General features: G+C 32.7%; 4 protein-coding genes across 4 annotated transcripts; 2 read left to right on the top strand and 2 right to left on the bottom strand.

Moving 5' to 3' along the window:
* Window positions 1–293: 293 nt before the first annotated feature.
* On the bottom strand, window positions 294–3,543 carry LOTGIDRAFT_130361 (hypothetical protein; the record flags this gene model as incomplete). Its single annotated transcript, XM_009065247.1, has 8 exons — window positions 294–551; window positions 720–890; window positions 1,104–1,256; window positions 1,472–1,633; window positions 1,936–2,075; window positions 2,223–2,337; window positions 2,818–3,118; window positions 3,419–3,543. Coding segments are annotated over 8 exons (1,425 nt in total), but the record flags the coding sequence as incomplete, so codon positions are not given.
* A 1,625-nt stretch (window positions 3,544–5,168) lies between these two features.
* Window positions 5,169–8,367, top strand: LOTGIDRAFT_204592 (hypothetical protein). The gene is made up of 6 exons (XM_009065246.1): window positions 5,169–5,462; window positions 5,680–5,768; window positions 6,389–6,671; window positions 7,066–7,248; window positions 7,488–7,716; window positions 8,231–8,367. The coding sequence occupies exons 1-6, from the start codon at window positions 5,444–5,446 to the stop codon at window positions 8,313–8,315; spliced, it is 888 nt and encodes a 295-aa protein (XP_009063494.1). The 5' UTR covers window positions 5,169–5,443; the 3' UTR covers window positions 8,316–8,367.
* A 1,964-nt stretch (window positions 8,368–10,331) lies between these two features.
* LOTGIDRAFT_235727 (hypothetical protein) lies at window positions 10,332–13,062 on the top strand (the record flags this gene model as incomplete). Its single annotated transcript, XM_009065245.1, has 3 exons — window positions 10,332–10,370; window positions 12,168–12,446; window positions 12,787–13,062. 3 exons carry the CDS (start codon window positions 10,332–10,334, stop codon window positions 13,060–13,062), a joined length of 594 nt encoding a protein of 197 aa, XP_009063493.1.
* Window positions 13,063–16,432: 3,370 nt separating this feature from the next.
* Window positions 16,433–18,102, bottom strand: LOTGIDRAFT_167731 (hypothetical protein; the record flags this gene model as incomplete). Its single annotated transcript, XM_009065244.1, has 3 exons — window positions 16,433–16,756; window positions 17,456–17,618; window positions 18,095–18,102. 3 exons carry the CDS (start codon window positions 18,100–18,102, stop codon window positions 16,433–16,435), a joined length of 495 nt encoding a protein of 164 aa, XP_009063492.1.
* Between the last annotated feature and the right edge of the window lie 665 nt (window positions 18,103–18,767).

Raw genomic sequence — 18,767 nt, 5'->3', positions numbered from 1 at the left:
TCCCATTTGGTCAAATTTAAATTTGGTGTTATTGAAATAGTTTAGAATTTTCAAAAAGACATGACTGCTGAAATGATAGCTCATGGTTTTAAAAGAGCAGGTATCATTAACTTCAACTGCACGGCTACAACTAAGGCTGCAGTATGAACAGCAACTCATATTTGATCCAAGTTTCAAATGGACTAAGTGGTTTAGCTTTAATGTGTATACCTCTGAATCGATGACCTGGCCATGTATTCTCGAAACGATCTTAGTGCTAGGATGTCCTAGAATCAATGTTAGAAAATAAGAACCTAGGACATCCTATAGCTAAGATCGTTTCGAGAATACATGGCCTGATGAATAAGGTGAGTGTATTTATATAAAAGGATACTAAGATCTACAAAAGGAGGAACAGAAAAACCATAGGACAATGCTACTTTCTGTAGATCTAAAGACTGAACATCAAATATATCTCGATGTGCATGAGCAGCATAAGAACCAACAAATCCTTTATAACCTTCTTTAGCCGATTTATTCAAAAAATAATTCTGACTAATCAGTTTCTCCAACTGAAACAACAACAAAAAATGATTAAAAAATTTTAGAAAAAAAGTATCTCCATTCGTCCATAAGGTGCAGAATAGTAGGATATTAAACTCCCTCCCTTCCATAGCAAAAGAAGTTTGAATTTATATTTAGGGCCTGAATTTTACACATTTTGTAAATCATGTACTTACTTGAGGTTGAATATTGGCTATTTTACTCCAAGAAAATTCAAATTCATTCAGTTGAACTTTTGATTGTTTGAGATAGCGTAAGAATCCAAGTTCTTCTGGTCTGAGTATCAATAGAGCATGTCCAATACCTCCATCACCTCTAGCTGTTCTACCCACACGATGAATATATTCCTACAAAATAACAGAGATTTCAAACTAATCTCATAAATAATGAAACAGGAGAATGTGCTGCAATATCACCTGTGCTAAGCACTTTTCACAAATTCAAATGATCATTCGATTCCTAACCTGGCAAATGCATTGTTTCAAAGATATTCTGCATGTTAGCAGGCAGATCAGGTTTTTACCATTATCCAGTCTTCTTCTAATGAAAAGCATAGTTACCTTAGGATCATCAGGAGGGTCAAACTGAATGATCCAATCTACTTCAGGAATATCAAGTCCTCTAGCAGCCACATCAGTACATAACAAGATACATTCTTTTGTGTTACAAAATTTGAAAAATGTGTTTGTTCTCTTATCTTGAGCTTGTTTACCCTAAAATCATTAAAAAAATAATGACTTAAAAACAACTTCATAAAGAAGTGTATCTTTGTTGTTAAACAAGTGCAGATAATTAAAAAATCACAATGACAGTTAGTGTATAAATTGGCGTTTGGTAATAACTATAACTAATATGCAATGGACTTCCGTAATATATCGTCACCATAACAACCTCCTTCATAGGTATACATTTTCTGAAAAATACTTACGTGTATACTTAAAACAGGTAAATCAATATAATTCAATAGTTCATAATGGAATTTGACGGACATACAAGAACTAAAGAAAACCATAATCTTCTTCTTTCTATTCTTTTTCAAAAATGTGAATAACAACAAAAATCTTTTATCTGATGGACAAATAACATAGCCCTGAAATCAAAGATAAAACAATATATAATATAAATATGAACAATTAATATCAGTTCTGTAGGGAATGTAGGGCCTGCCAGCAAATAAAAACATGACAGATAAAAGGGAAAATAGAACTGGTACACAATAGACCAGAGAAAATAAATCCTGTTTCCTAAACAATGAACTGACTCAAAATAGGACCAGAAAAATGCTTACTTTCAGACCCAGTCTAACAATGGAAATAACGAAATTGTGGAACTTTCCAAGCTGGTTGAGAGGCTCACAGTAGAAACTAAGTTAAAGCTGATATTATATCTTACCTGCTGTAAACCATCAACAGTAGCTATTTCTCTAGTATCATCAACACCTACATATAGTGGTTCTTTCTTTAATGATATTCTTGCTAAATCTTCAGTTCTACGAGTAGGTGTTGCAGAAAACAACATTGTTTGTCGACGTTCTATAAAAAATAATATAAATATTAGACTAATACTAGGGAAAAAATGAATTGCTTTCAAATTGATCCATATTTCATTTATGCAGACATAAAGCTAACTACAAATATCAATGCAGAAAATGTGAACCATAATTTTGTTTCGTAACTTACTGGGTAGTAATTTTATAATTGATCTCATTTCTTCTTCAAATCCCATATCTAATATCCTATCAGCTTCGTCTATTATCAAACATTGTAAATTCTTATACATAAAATCTCCAGTATTCTACAAAATTAAAACAAATAGTTCTCATTAAGTGAATTATTAACTTTGACCAAGTGAAGATTACCCCATTCATTGAAATGTCAACTCTATAAGAAAATTATAAGAGATCTGTGCTATGATAATTATAAGCACTTTCATCAACTGACACTAGATAAATTATCTGAGCGCTGGGTGAAGCAGCATTATCAAGTGATAATTTTTATATCATACACTTATAAATTATATTACTTTTCAGGGTTCAGGGTATATATGACATTTATTTCATCTTCAAACACTGTTCAAATATAGAGAATATATGGTAAGAGGTATCTTACTTACAAACCCATGTTTTAACCTACTATACCAGTTCTTAGAATCTGATATAATACCAGACTAGATATTTTATGTTGTCTATATCCTGTCTATATCCCACAAGGATGTAAACAAACCCAGATATCTAGAGCAACATCTTTGTTAGATTGTAAAATAGATGTAAATTACCTGTAAATGATCTAGTAAACGACCTGGAGTAGCAACTAATATATTGATACCCTTTCCTAACTTTTTAGCTTCTTCCTTTCTATTAGCACCACCTATTACTAATCCATATGTTTGATAGTGATACTTTAAGAGTTCTTTTAAAACACCAAAAGTTTGCATACTCAATTCTCTTGTTGGAGATATAATAATACATCCAGTGCCGTTACGTGGCATGAATTTTAACTTGTGTAAAAGTTCCACAGCTGGTATTAAGAAAGCTAATGTTTTCCCACTACCTGTCCTTGCTGCACCCATCAAATCTCTGAAATTAAAAAAATAGAAATATGAAATAATTTTGAGGAAGGCTGTAGCTCAATTAGTGAAAGGTTTATCATCACCATAAGCTAGTGTTTAAAAATGATTGGAGATATTGAAACCTTTTCTCCTTCTTCATGCAGATTATTCTGGGGGAGAAATGCGAAGAGGTTTCAATAACCTTTATACATCAGAACTGACTTGACATAAGTCACAACTTTTCATTATATACCCATTGACAGAAAGGGATTCCTATATAACAACAAACAAAAATAACGTAAATATAATATAGCAAATTACAATTTACCTGCCCTCTAATAATTGTGGTATAGATTTTGCCTGTATATCTGTCATGTGTGTAAAACCCATTTCACTGACCCCCTTCAAGGTCTCTTCTGACACCATCTCTGATAAAGCAGCAAAAGATTTATCTGTTACTATTTTAGCACCTAAACTTGAACCTGGCACTGAAAAAATGAGAAAAAGATTAGTTTAAATTTCTGGTTAACTTTTATCAAAATAACTTTGATTTTTGGTATGAAAATATAACTAACATTCATTTTCTTCATTACTCTTTATTTCATCTTCCTCTTTTTCATCATCACTTTTTCTTTTTTTATCTTCAGGTTCTACAATAACAAAATATCTTTATTACAAAACCTTCATTACAATAACATAGTGAATTTACACCACTAGTGCTTATTTTCAATTTCGCTAGTAGTATTAGAAGAGTCTATTTTAATGTCTTTCTTTTACTTGGCTCTTACACTAAAATTTTCCCTTTTGGTTGGATAATTTGTAAATGCTTAATATAATTTCGAATAATAGTGTCATCCAGATGTCTCTGTTCATATGTGCAGCCAAACATATCAGGCATACCAAATAATACTGTAGTCAAAAATACAACAAAAATTTAGACAAATTTTAACCTTACCACTTTCTTCGCCTTCTTCTACTTTCTCTGCTAATGAAACCTTTCTCTTTTTAGCTTTTTTTTTTGTTGAATCTTTTGTCTTCTTTGCTTTTGGTACAGAGTCATCTACAACATAAAAAGCAAGCCGTGTTATAAAAATTAAAATCTTTCTTATGAATGCAAACCAGGGCTGTTGATTTTCACCATTATGACCGACAATGCTTGGCTAACCTATAGGGTTGTGGAATTCAAAACGTATAGGCAAATCAACAAAACAACCATGGTTGACTTGTAATATTTCATATAGTTCATATTCAACACCTGTACACTCTTGCAATTAAAATGGATATCGTTGATAAGATATAATGGAAAAATTTATATTAATCTTCATTATTTTTTACCTTTTATTTCAGTTTCGTCTGTATCAACCATTTTCTTCTCTGTTTTCTTTTTCATTTTTATTCAGTTCCTATAAAATCATAGTTTTGTTTTAATCAAAATATTAATCAACTAACTATGTAGTCCTCTGATCCTGTAAATCATTTGTATTTGTCTTACCATATGTGAAACATTCCTCAATCCTACAACCCTATGAATATACATTATTTCAACAGGATTAATATTAATAATCCCATCTTTGAGAATATTTGATATTCTCTTCACAGTTGGAAAACCATGATTTTAATGACAATATGGGTTGTGGAACTGATTTGTACACATTGTATAATACCCAGAACAAATGTGTTGTCCTACTAAGAAAGATCAATATAAAAAATCTCCAAAACATTACTGTAATGTGTAAAACTTTTACATAAATATAAAAATTCATAAACAACAATTTGTTTACCTTCAGAGATCAGAACACGTGCTTCCGGTCTAAGGCAGGAAGTCCAGTTTTGTTCGATTGAAGTACACAAGTTGAAAAAAAAAATCCAACTGGTGTGAATACATGAATAAATAATTAAATCTTCTTTCAGTATTTCATTTATAGAATCTTGATGTATTAAAATAACTTATTTAACACATGAAATGATTATTTCGGAAAAAATCGTAACCTCAAGGGAAAAAAAACGAACGCCGGCTTTATTTTGATTAATACTTCCGGTCACATTCAGATTCCGCGTCCTTCGATACACGGGCCTTATTTATTTTCAGCATTAGATATTGAAGAAATAGTAATTTTTACGTCTCACCAATCTGCTAAATGCCCAATAATTGATTTTATAACTTTTGATTCAAGAATCTACTTGCTTACTTCTAGTTCTAGTTCAGCAGTGCCAGGCCCAGTCACTCACAATGTTGACTGGCAGTAATCATTGAATCACTGACTCAAAATAAAGACAAAGGAAAGAGCTGGAGAAAGTGAAGAGAAAAAAAATAATCGCGAAGTTTAGATAGCATCACACAAATATTTAAAATATGGAAAATGAACTAGATGGTAGGTATTTGGATGATTTAGCCTGACCCATTCCTCTGATGTGATATAGCGTGGGTGACCACTTACCGCCATGGTACTGTTCGAAAGCTCGTAAAAGAGCGGATCTTGTAATCAAAATTTCATATTCTTAGCTTGAATGTAAATTTCAAATACACATTAAAATTGCTTGGAAAAGGATTGTATTAATATTCAAATGTGTTAATTTCTTTTTTTTTAGATATCCCTCCTTTAGAGGACATGTCACATATGTTACAGGAAATAGACAAAATACGACCTGAGAAGAAAATTATGAAAGATTATATACCGGTACATGTAACTACACTACCATTTATATATTTTCTTGATATGATGCATGTAGACTGTTTTCTGTGATATCCACTGAACAAGTTTTTTGATAATGTGTAAAGGGATTGTAAAGAGGTTTTCTAAATTTTGTACGTGTATCGGGACAATGATAGCATCAATTTGCGCCATTCCAATTTTCAATCAGACGTCTGTGTTTCTAGAAATTCTACTTAACTACAAAAGTGTTTTATGAAATCACTAATTTTGCGATTAGTAATATTATCAAACACATTTTGCTGGTGGAAGTGGAGGAATTACAGATGGAATGAAAATTTGACTGGTGCAAATTGATGCTATCGGTGTCCCTGAAAAGCATAAAAAATTTGTAAATCCTCTTTAAAATTCTTTTAAAGAAACCCAGGCTTAATTGAAGATTTCTTTGAGATTTTTGTACATTTTTGGTATTGATTAATTAAAAGGATATTGAAATATTTCTATACAGCTCAGGAATTGATGTAATGAGTAAGCCTACTATTTTAAACAGTGAAATATTTTGTGATTGTATTCAATCTAAAAGATAGTCTAATTGGATAAGAACAAAAACCTTTAGGCTTATATCATTTTATTTACTCTTTTTCAAGGAATCAAAAACCTTAGAAGTAACATCAAATCCAGTCGTAAAAACAGAAAAAGAAAGTGTCGGTAGAGACAAAACTGTTAATACAAAGTCTAATTCATTTGGTGGAATGAAGAAGGGCTTCTTATTTAGTTCTCCTAAAGACAAAGTGACACCTGTTTCTAAAAATAAAGACAGTAAATGTGAAACTATGCCTTATATCAAAAAGACTGAAACAAACGATGAATTAAGGATCAATGAAGTACAAGATGCAATGAAAGCAGGAGGAAACCTTCTCCAGAATAAAGGTAAATTATTCCATTTTAACTGTTTAACACAACTGTAGATATTTCTTTCCAGTGACATTTTTGTTATATGTTTCTTCAATTGCATGCTTTGGCTTCTTGGGCATTGTTTCATAGAATTTGATTTTAAAAAATCAAAACTTGAAAATTTAATAGAACAATTTGATTGGTTATCAAATGGGACTTGAAAAATTTTGTGTTTGACCAATGATGACTGGAGCACTAAAGTCATTAAGAAAGGATTTTGTAAAATTTCTTCCGGGTGACTTGAATGGTAGGTTCAAATCCTGAAAATGCCCTCATATCAAAAAATATTTCTTTGTTCATCATATGAACCAAGATTCCAAGATAATCAGTGAGTTAAGTTAATATGAAAAACACACAAATTGACTTTCAGATTGGGTGAATGATGATTTGTTAAAAGAGATAGAGAAAAATGATGTTTTGTACAGTAAACTTTCAAATCCACAGTTTTCTGCTGCTATAGCAGAATTTCAACATAATCCAGAAGGTGCTATGAAGAAATATGCTGATAATGCTGAAATGCAAAAGTTTTTAAAAGAATTCTGTGGTGTAATGGGTAAGTTATATGAACAAGAATTGACTGTATTTTGAGAAAAGGGAATTATCTCACTGCAATTACCTCTTGCCTTTTTTAGAAATATAAATTTTATCTCAATGTTATTTGTTAAATTATAAGGTCATGAATAGATACTTCTGAAGGTTTCAATGTGATTCTAACTGAACAGTACCCTCCTCAGTATGCATATCAATTGTTAAGAACACATCATTTTTCTAAAGGTATTGTCTACTTTTCAGGTAATCACTTTTCTCAGCTGGCTGAAAAAAATCCATCAAATAAAACTGAAGGGGGGAAAGGGCCTGTGTTGATAACTCAGAATACTGACAGTGAACCTCATATCAAATCAGAAGATGAAAACAGACTTGAAGAAATCTTAAGTTCAGAAAAAGTCAAAGAGGTTCTCATGGATGAAAAAATTCAGAATCTATTTCATACCCTGAAAAACAACCCTAAAGCTGGAGAAAGGTAATTTTATATGTTAACTATGTCATAGGCTCATATGATTTAGGATTGGTTTATAGTACAAAAGTGCAAACATCCCATCATCTGTAAGAAAAAATCATTTGATACTAAAAGTAGAACTGTTAGCAATGATATGCGGTAACCCAACCATTTTTTGTCGAACTAATAGATCAAGCCCTACCTTCGGCTCTATGGTATCAAGAAACTCATCCAGAAAAAGTTTATCTTTATTGCCACCATAATAGAAAGAACCTTAGCCAAAAACAATTATCTCTTCGCATGAAGTCAGAATTAAGCTACAATTGCCAATGATTTTCATCTGTTCTAGTTGCATAGTCTTTAAGTGGTGTTCTGTTTAATTGTAGAGGAACTAGCATCCAATATTAATTGTGAAAAGTGCTATAGGTAGTTAAAATTAAGCTCTATCATGTGGTAAAACTAGTATTGAGAAAACAATGTCCCTTTAACATTTGTATTTGTATCACATGGTAATGATTTTCTTGAAAACTCATTTCAGAATCCTTCATAATGCTGATGGTGATTTCAAGAGAAAGATTAAAGTTCTAATAGATGCTGGATTACTACAAATTGATCAGAGATAGCACATCATCTCCTCTGAATTTTTAATAAAAATATTGATTAAAATAACGTATTTGATTACAGTGGTTTGATTAGTCTGAAATAAATCAGGCTACATATATTATGAAAGAGTCTCAAGCATGGAATAGGCTTTGATTAGACTCTATTGACATTTCAATGCTCCAAAGATTTGCCAACCTGGAACAACTAATGAGAATTGTGTAAAGTTACTTATAGGATAAAATAGGGTTTTTGGATATTTAAAACCTGCATACAAAGGGGATTGGCCCGAGGTATTTTCAAAAGGAAAGAATTTTAAATATTATAAAAATATGAGGGAAAGACTTGTTTTTCTTCGATAAATAAAAATGAAATTAGGGTTGCAATTTATGCTTTATTGGTTAATTTAAATGGCAATCAGAGAGCTTAATTTACTATTTGTTAAAATGTTGAAACTGCAGTTTCAGCCATTTAGTTTGTATTTCTCCATTAACAGGGTAAATCTTTTGCCTCGCGCTTGAGAGCCTTGTGATTCGTAGACAACATTGACAAGTTCCTTCATATTCTCAATCTTTTTTACTGTACAATTTAAAATAGTTTTCTGGCAAAGGGGTGTAACTCATATCTTTTGACTTGGTCAAGTTAACCGACGACCATTGAGCTAGACTTACTATATGGGATATTAATCATAGTAGCCCTCAATTGTTAATAAACTGAATAGTATTTATTGGCGTTCGACGGGAAATGAAACCAGGCCAGAGCAATGATTTGACAAAATTGGTGTCTACGTGCGTAGTATCATGGATTCCCTCATCGAAGTGTATCGTGAAGTTGTCGCATGAATCGCTACTCAAGGTCATTCAGTTTACCACATTCGCAACCGCGTGACATATCTCATCCCGCATTCGAAAGCACTCCTTTCTTCCGGTTACATGCTTATCCATTTTGCCCGGATTAGGCTAACCGCGTATATGGAATCATAGCTTTAAAGGGAGACAATATCTCCGGGATTATGATATAAAAAAAGAAGATGGGATCTCGCCTTCACGGTCAAAATTATGTATAGGATTAAACACGATCGAGTTTTTTCTATGATCTTTTAAACCCAAATCCAAGGGGCTTGTTCCGAGAGGGTGTGTTTTATGGGACTAATAAATCGGCAAGGACTCGTTTGTTTTATGAAAAGAAATTAATAATGAATTAAGGGGCGCAACCCGTGCCTCCCAAATTTAGTCAGTTCGTCAAGAGGCGACCAGTGAACTCGAGTAACATTTTCAATGATATCCCTGCACTAATCACGTACATCAATAGCAAGATGGTTTAAATTTCGTGGTTCAGAGACTGAAAGGAGGCATATTTCGGGCCATCATTCTATGGAAGAGACGAGGTGTTCCGTACTAGGTCAGTAGAAAGCCAAACGACATTAATGCTTCAAAAAATACAATTAACATCTGCATTAATTGATATCTGACCCATAACGATATCAAGTCTAGATTTGTCGTGCCAACAATCGGTGTTATTTGAACAAAATCAGCATTTTTGAAAACAAATATCTTATAAAAGTGATAGAAGTATGCGTCTATATGTTCTTGAAAAAATAAATGATTTTAATCACATTTAAAGATTTAAGTATTCCTATTCAGTCATCCTTTAAATTCAAATTGTATCAATATTTTAACATTCTGAATAGAATCCACTTAGATGTTTGGTTGCCTCACATGGTTTTAAAAGAATGACAACCTGGGGCATCACAAAATCCGTTGACTTCCCCGAATATGTAACATGGATACTCATACTGCTATTGTATAGGATTATTAGTGATAGCACTGGGACACCATACTCAACCAATGAGTGAAAGGAGATTTGACCGACATATTTTTATAGAAAAATGTCACTTCATCAGTATTTCTACTACAAAACCAAGGACATTACTTTGAGCTGGGGATAATTTAGGTCAAACATTTTCTGTTTAGTTTGAAATTTACTGGGTAAGTTTTTAGTGTATGGTTTAATTGATAACGAATGTGTGTGCTTCAAATATGGGATCTTTAAAAATCGATTTTGCTGTTGGCTATAATGTAAGTAATGAGCCCCTCGAATGAATGAAGGAATGAATAAACAATAGACCAGTATCGATTTGATTCAATATCATACTGATCGTTCTGTGTTCTTCAATATTCTGTTCTTTTATAATTTTGTTCTAATAACTAATAGTAGCCTAATACCCCTTGTCATTGAAATGTAGCAATGTTGGCCTCACTTCCTTTGTGAATCTAAGAACATTAAGGTTATAGCCTAGATTTAATTATATTGGGTCGACAGAAATTATATCTGGGCCATAGAAATCGAAAACCAATAAAATAAAACGAATATTCATTAATTATATTAGTTTATAGTCTACTAATTACATGGTTATTCATACGGTTTGATAGTCTATTATGAATGAATGACGTCATATTACTCTGCATAATATCCAGACACCATTGGGCATTCTGTGTTATCACGTACACCTGCTTAAAAAAAGAATTCGGTAAACCCTTTCATATCACGAACGTTGCCGATTTTTTTTTATCAGCAAAGGATTTGCTACGAGTGTTTCAATATACAAATGTTGTAGTTGAGATATAGGATATATACCTGAAGGATAAAGTGTAACCTAATAGTATAATATCATAAGTCAATCGTCGTTAAGGTAAATATATCCATATAGGCTAAGCTTCATTAAATAACAATCGTATATAGTTAATAAACAATTCAACTATTAAAACTTAATATTTTGGTTTAAAATAATTTTACTTAAAGGTTTAAAAGCCTCGTTGTTTAAAGCCGTTACCAGCTGATAGATTTCGATATCTGTCTCGATCTATCCAAATTACATCTAGGCTATAAAGTATAAAAATCTTATGTTCAGTCTGCCAATGATTAGACAAGAATCACTTTATAGGCGCCCATGTGGACGAATTTTTGATGAAAGGTTAGTTTTTGACGAAGCCAAATAGGCCTACTCTTGACTAAAGCCAGTCAAAAAATATGAATGCGAATGAGACTTCACTGTTAAAATTCTTAACAAACTTTAAACCTAAATAGATGGAAACTAAGTAGCCACTAAATAAATTGTTGATTCACATCAGCCCATGAATGAGCTGTTTCACTCTTTCATGTGTTGCATTATACCTAATATAGTGTATTATATACACCGTGGTGGGTGTAACTTTAAACGCTGTAACAACAGCTCGTATACACTCTTTGAGATATCCCTGAACACTCTTATTAGTGTAGTATTATATTTTTGGTCGGCCCACTCTCCTGGTGTTAGTAATATATGGACCGATGCTTTACACTGTAGAAGTGTAAATATGCAATAGAAATAGCATTGATAGGGTAATTTTTTTTTTTCAGTAAATGAAACGAAATTAATTACAGAGGATATCCATTTCATGTAACATCAGTATTACGATTTTGTCTTTGTAATGTCTAATTTCTGCAGTATATTACTTCTATATATTTATAAAATACTCACAGTAGGCTACAAATTTGATCTGATATTTTGAAACTTGGTATATTTGTGTACATTGATATTGAGTTTTATTTACAGGCTTATTGCGTAGACGGTTTTTTGGTATTTGCCTATGCGGTTTTGATTCGAACATAACAATACCTGGGCTTATGCGCTTATAGAATTGATCAGTTCTATTAGCCTTCACTAAAAATATATCAACATTAGCATGTGAATGCAATAGAGGTATTTTGATGTTTTGTTGGATATTAAGTATTTTTTTATTACTATATTATCCAATGTATATTGGTAAGTTATAGTGGATTAGAGATTAAATAATAAATAAATCTATTTGTAATGATACCTTTTTGTATTGCAGGCCACAAAGATGGTTCTTTCATCATTTAATTTCGTTGCCTCAATACTGTTTACACTAGAATGTTATCATATAATAGGACATCTAGCCATATTGTTACGTATTCGCATGCTACCAAGACGAGATTTAGTTAGAATAAGATTATATTTTCTGGTTGATGCCTTAACAGTATTTATAACTAACTTTATCTACATTGGGAAACTGAAATGGTTAGCAACTTTACAAATAATACAACACCTATTCTATTTCTTCACATGGGATCAATCTTATTTGGCCAAAAAGGTAAATCCATGGTAATATTATAACTATAAATGGAAGATGGGGCCTTTTCTTAGAAATAGTTAACTTAATGAGCCTATTCCATTTCGGAATTCATAGGGCGAGTCGATATCTTAAGCACATGCATTATATAAAATACACCGAGGTATTAATTTTATAGCTGGTCTAGAACACGTCCAGAAAATGATCGGTTACAGTCATCACTATGTTGACATGTTAGGCTTCCAAAAACTTTAAAAAAAAAACTTTTTCATGCCTATTACCTCCTATAGTGAGAAACTGCAATCATTAACAAATGTTTTTAAGAAAATGTAATATGATTAATTCGTCTTTTTATTCACAGATTATAGATTGGAGTTCTCTAGACTGGTTTAGTAGTTATAAGAATGGTCGAGTGGAGCTAGATTCTATTCTTGGAACAGCGTTTGATGTTGGTGTACATGCTATCAATGCATACATTCTATCACAATATATGTCTATGTTGGAAATCTTCATAGGTGTTTCAATATCGTACATGTCCATAGGTTACTTCTTATTCAGTTCCAAGTATGCATGGAGTAGTCCCTATTCAATGCCGAAATGGGTTCAACAAAGGATCCGGCCAATTGTGCCACTGTAGGTAGACATAGGATGTACTTATGGGATTCAAAGGATGTTTTCTGCTTATTGTATATATTATATCCGGGACATTTGTAGGTTTGATTTAAAAAAAACGTCTAAGGTTCCAGAGATATTTGATCAAATTATTTAAATGGCAGATTCTATTCAAGTTAACAAAGTCCTCACTCCTCAGATGCTGCACGGAAAATCGATGAAGCTTTTTTCGTCCCCGGTAAACACCCCTACAGTAGAGAACCTCTTTTGAATCTCTGAAATAAAACTTTGGCAAGGGAAGCTATTAGTATGAAGACAACTTTTACATTACTAGTACGCGATTAATATTTCCAGCTTTAATTTGCGCCATTCCAAACCTATCCAATCAAAATCTTACATTTGGATACACGCTTAACCTGCACACAAGATTGTTGAAAGCACAGAGGAAGTGCGGAAAGTTTTGTTATATTGTATGACAACCGGATATCGGAATATGATTCTGAAAAGTTACAGGGATAGACGACAGCCCCCCTTTAATTTGTGTAATTCTAGTTATAATACATTGATGCTGACCAGTCATGTTAGGTGAGATGTACTTGATTGTCCTTCGCCACATAAAACATGTACCAAAGGTTCAAAAATATTTTAACTATAGCTCAAACGGGACGTCCCTGAAACAAACCGCTGATTAAAAAAATATATAACCTTGTACTGATTTGTTGTATATATACATTTAAGGAGATTATGTGCAAGTACAATGGGGGGATACAATTTCCAGACATACCGTTACATTGTCTAAAAATTCGGAGAATATAGCCTGACTGAATAGAATGACTTAAATTGTAATTGTCCAAAAATTTTATGCTAGACTACAAAGCACCTCATTACTCTCTTTGGGGTAATTACCCCCAGGCTGAAAACCCCTGCTTGAAATGCTTCTTTCCTTTAGTTATAGTGTTAGAATATTTATATTTTACTAGTCACGTAGCCTTTATCTTACCAAGCATAAACTTTGTTGTGTTAATCACCGATCTATTAATGTTGCACTGACTTCTGTTATAACACTATGCAGATCGTTATCAATTGAGTTATTTAGATAGTTCAATATGTCAGGGTTGGTGTCAGGGTCGGTTTATATATATATTATTATTGATAAAGTTAAAGAGAAACTTGTGTTTGTTATACGCCCACACGTAAGATGGGCGTATATTGTAATCACCCCGTCCGTCCGTCGGTCCGTCCGTCCGCTCACATTTGGCTCGTGCTCACTCTACAGGCTACAGTTCTTTATGGATTCTTTTGATTTTTATTTTGTATGTCAATATCATTATGAAGATGATCCCTATTGATTTTCGTGATGATCGGATAATTTTTCATCGAAATATCGTGTCTGACTTGACGTTTTACTCTATTAGCTATATTGTGCAACTCGTGCTCACTCTACAGGCTACAATTTTTTACAGATTCTTTTGATTTTTATTTTGTGTGTCAATGTCATCTGATTTTCGTGATGATCGGATAATTTTTCACCGAAATATCGTGTCTGACTTGACGTTTTACTCTATTAGCTATATTGTGCAACTCGTGCTCACTCTACAAGCTACAATTCTTTACAGATTCTTTTGATTTTTATTTTGTATGTCTATGTCGTTATGAAGATGATCCCTATTGATTTTCATGATGATCTATCGATTTTCATGATGATCGGATAATTTTTCACCGAAATATCGTGTCTGACTTGACGTTTCACTCTATTAGCTTTATTGTGCAACCCTGTGCTCAATCCACAGGCGACAATTTTTTACAGATTCTTTTGATTTTTATTTTGTGTGTCAATGTCATTATGAAGATGGTTTATATTTGTATTTGGGTTATTGATATTGATTTTAAAAATTTGTGGAATTATTCAGCATGAATAATTTCTTCAATATGAGAAAATTCGTACTTTAGTCACTAAAGACTGTTTTATTATTTCTGACAGCTGCTAGTGGGCGTATGTTATCTTGCAACGCAAGCTATCTTTTGTATTTTTTTTAAAGCGATTGAACGAATGTCTAGTGATATGATTCCTTGTTATAAACCTATTAGGAATAGACCATTTTGAGGGAATTGTAATGTAATAACATACATCCTTCTTGTAACCTCTAACTTAAAATTTACAGTGGTAAAATATTTTTTCGAAGGGAAATTATTTTAGCAATATATTATTCTGCCTTTGTAGTTTTAAATGAGGCTTCTTGTGATAATTTGATTAAGAATTAATCCTGAATTTTTATGAAGTTGACTAACTTTAAGCTACATAATACTTTACACGTATATATTATATAATTGATAAATTACTTTTAACTTATATATTGAGCAATAATGACCTTGGGGTATTGCAACTACTTCCTAAATTATCTATAACAACCCCGTGTCTGCGTCATATTTATATCATATATCAATTCGGGCTAACTTTTAATTTTTAAATATGCTGATACAGTTTTATCATGTAAATATTTCACTAACTTTGTTATTGCTGTGAATTTTTTTCTTAATTCTCAAAATTAATGCACTTTACATTATAATTACCGGTGCCGTGCTTTTACATTTTTATGTACATTTTCCTAATTTATATTGAGTTTATTGCTTGTTTGTAAAATTTATACTATTATGTAGTCCAGGTTGACTCTGTTCTAGCTCTGGTATAGATATTTCGTTTCAAATTTGGGCATTGAAACCAAATTTCAAGATCTTTAGGCATTCAGATATTTCATTTTCTATGCAACAAACATATAATGTGCCATCGAAGCAATATACAATATATAGATGTTGTTCTCTGGCAGAGATTAGAACAGAGTCGGCATGTTTCAGACTCACTGTTTTGTGCAACATAAAATGCAAACTAATGACCAAAGTTTACTTGTATTGATGCTGAATAAAGTATTCTAGAATTGCTGTATAGTCAAATTTACAACGGCTGAAATCACTGGCCTATCCCCACTTCATTTCCAATAAATTTAAGATATGATTTTTATACGTTTTTGCCCTAAATATGATGCCCCCGGCTGACAGTAACGCAGATGAGGAAATCTAATCTCATGTTGTATGCATGAAAGTTAGAATTAGCTTTCCAATCACAAGCAATGTCCGAGGTAATAATTCAGGCACCACTATCAATATGTCTGGTGCATGCGACATAATGATATATTTTAGTCTAATCTGACCCTCCAAAAATACCAGACTAGATACAGAAAAGCAGAACAGAATGTCGCATTCGTTGCAAAAACCTCAATCTATTCGGCCAAATATCAGTGACTTCCCCGTGAGTCTCTTTTATTGTATGCATCATTCCATTAATATTCAAATCCTCAAGGAAATTTTCAATAATTAGGTCTAGTCTGAACAGCATGCATTCACACCTCATCCAATTCCTTCATTAACAAATACTGTCGAATTCTATCCGGTACTGGTAAAGTAAGAAGATTATGATAAAACATATTTCCTAAATAATGTCGTATCCACAGTCGACACATTGAACGTAATGACATCACATCGTGACTGTGGTACTGCCATCGTGATAACTCTGCATACCCTTCCATATCACGATATTGTGATAAATACAATTTAACATGTGAATTATCGTAACCACTGATTATAAATAGCTTAATAATATCACACAAACACTTGTCAAAAGCAAGTTTAACTGGGCAGGTTTCGGGAGGTTGCTGTTTAGGACACTGAAAAAGATCCACTGTACTATTGGCTTTTAATAGTAATTTGACCACTTTTATCCGGTTATTGTTAGTCGCATACCATAATGGTGTTCTTCTATCAGAATCTAATAAATTAATATCAGCACCTCCTAATACCAAATCTTCAATACATCTCGAATGACCCTTCAATGACAGGATATGCAAGGGCGTTCGTTTCGAAGTCTTATTAGCTATATTCACATCGGCATTAGCTTGAATCAACAAAGCAACAACTTTATCAAACCCTTCTGTTGCTGCCAGCAGTAATGGCGTATTATTATCATTATCACATATATTGGGGTCAGCTCCATATCTCAATAACATATCTACACCCATTGCCATTTGACTAGCATAATGTAAGGCTGCCTTCCCTAGACAATCTGTAGAGTCTATCACACATTTACTATCTAGTAATAATTTTACAGCAAAATAGCCTTTATTTTGAACTGCGAGTATCAAGGGTGTAGATTGAGAAGAGTCTCTAGAATTAACATTGGCTCCGAATTCTATAAGATAATCTAAACAATCATCTGAACCTCTTTTGGCAGCAATATGTAGCGCTGTACATCTGCTACTTCCCCTAGCATCAATTTTACACCCCGCTTCTAATAATACTTTTGTCGTTTTCGGATCATTTGAACTGACAGATAAAATTATTAAAGAATTTCCATTTCTATCACAGACCCTTTTATCAGCTCCTGCTTTGAGTAATTTCCCCACACATTCAGTTGATTTTTGTTTAACCGCCAAAATCAAAGCATCGTCCAATTCATTCTCTGACAAATTAGAACTTGATAGACAAATATCAAATATTCGCTGGTTCTGCTTCGTGATGGCATCAGTTAAACTGAAATATATGAAGTTCTTGGATATTACCCAAAGCGCGACTTAGTGGTCTAAGGGAGGTAATTTATAACTGTTGTAGTTTGTAGCCACATTTTGTTTGTTTCTGTGACTACAGACCAAGGTTATAACTTATTATCTCCCTTTGACTACAATTCAATACCGAGAAAACTTTTTTCCAAGGTCATCAAATTACAAAGGTTCGTCCATAAAGTTAACGTTCCAGCATTAAACTATAACATGCATAAACCTAAATATTGTCGAGTTTTTGGCATTTGAGAAATTTGGGAAACAACAGACAATTTCGACACATAAAAGTTATCCTTTGTCAAACGATAACTTATGACCTCAGTTAAGACAGTTTAGTAGCCAGTCTTAAGTTGAGTCCTACTCAATCATCGATGTGTTGAAAAGTCCAAGTCGAAGACCAACTTATGACATTTGGAGTCTGGAGACTTATTTAATTCTCTAAAAACTTACCTAGTCATTTCAGCTGATTGTTTCTCTATCAATGGGGTAAATTTTGAATAATTGCCAGGAACGTTATCGTTCTAGTTCTAAGGTAGTTCCAAGGGAAGTAATTTACATTCTGTAAGTAACAGCACTGTGGAGCTTTTTATTGCGGATTAACAGATCTCACGAATGATAGGTGTAACGGTGACGTGCAAGAAGGTATAAATGACCACTCTGGAAATTATTAGGCTATTTAGGAAATGGGTTTTAATGGTAATTTTGCCTTGGAATATTTAGTCCATCTCAATGCTCAATGTTGGAAAATAGAAGCAGAGAGAATACCTAGGCCTACTGGTTGGTTTCTGTAGTCCCTTAATTTCATTTATGTCTGAGAAGAAGGACAAAAGACAATTGATGGCTGTTCATTTGGAAAGTCTTACATGAGTACTTTTTAATTCACAAAAATATTAAATTTGGTAATTTTTCTGGGACTGGAAAGCATCTAGTGGCTAACATTTGTATTGACAAGAAGCTACTTTGTGACCACAATGCGCTCTAGATGAAATTTTCTGTCAAATTCTATTATCATTTTACATCGGGAAAAAATCAAAATTTGTGTGTATGCAAAGAAAATAAGTTTATATGGCTGTTTTTGTGTTTGATTATATGGGTTGCAATGTTTTTCACTCCCCTGAAAAAT

This window comes from Lottia gigantea (assembly GCF_000327385.1).
Source record: "Lottia gigantea unplaced genomic scaffold LOTGIsca_69, whole genome shotgun sequence".
Classification (NCBI taxonomy): domain Eukaryota; kingdom Metazoa; phylum Mollusca; class Gastropoda; family Lottiidae; genus Lottia; species Lottia gigantea.
Note: the sequence above shows the minus strand (reverse complement) of the source record. Positions and strands in the feature narration are given on the sequence as shown.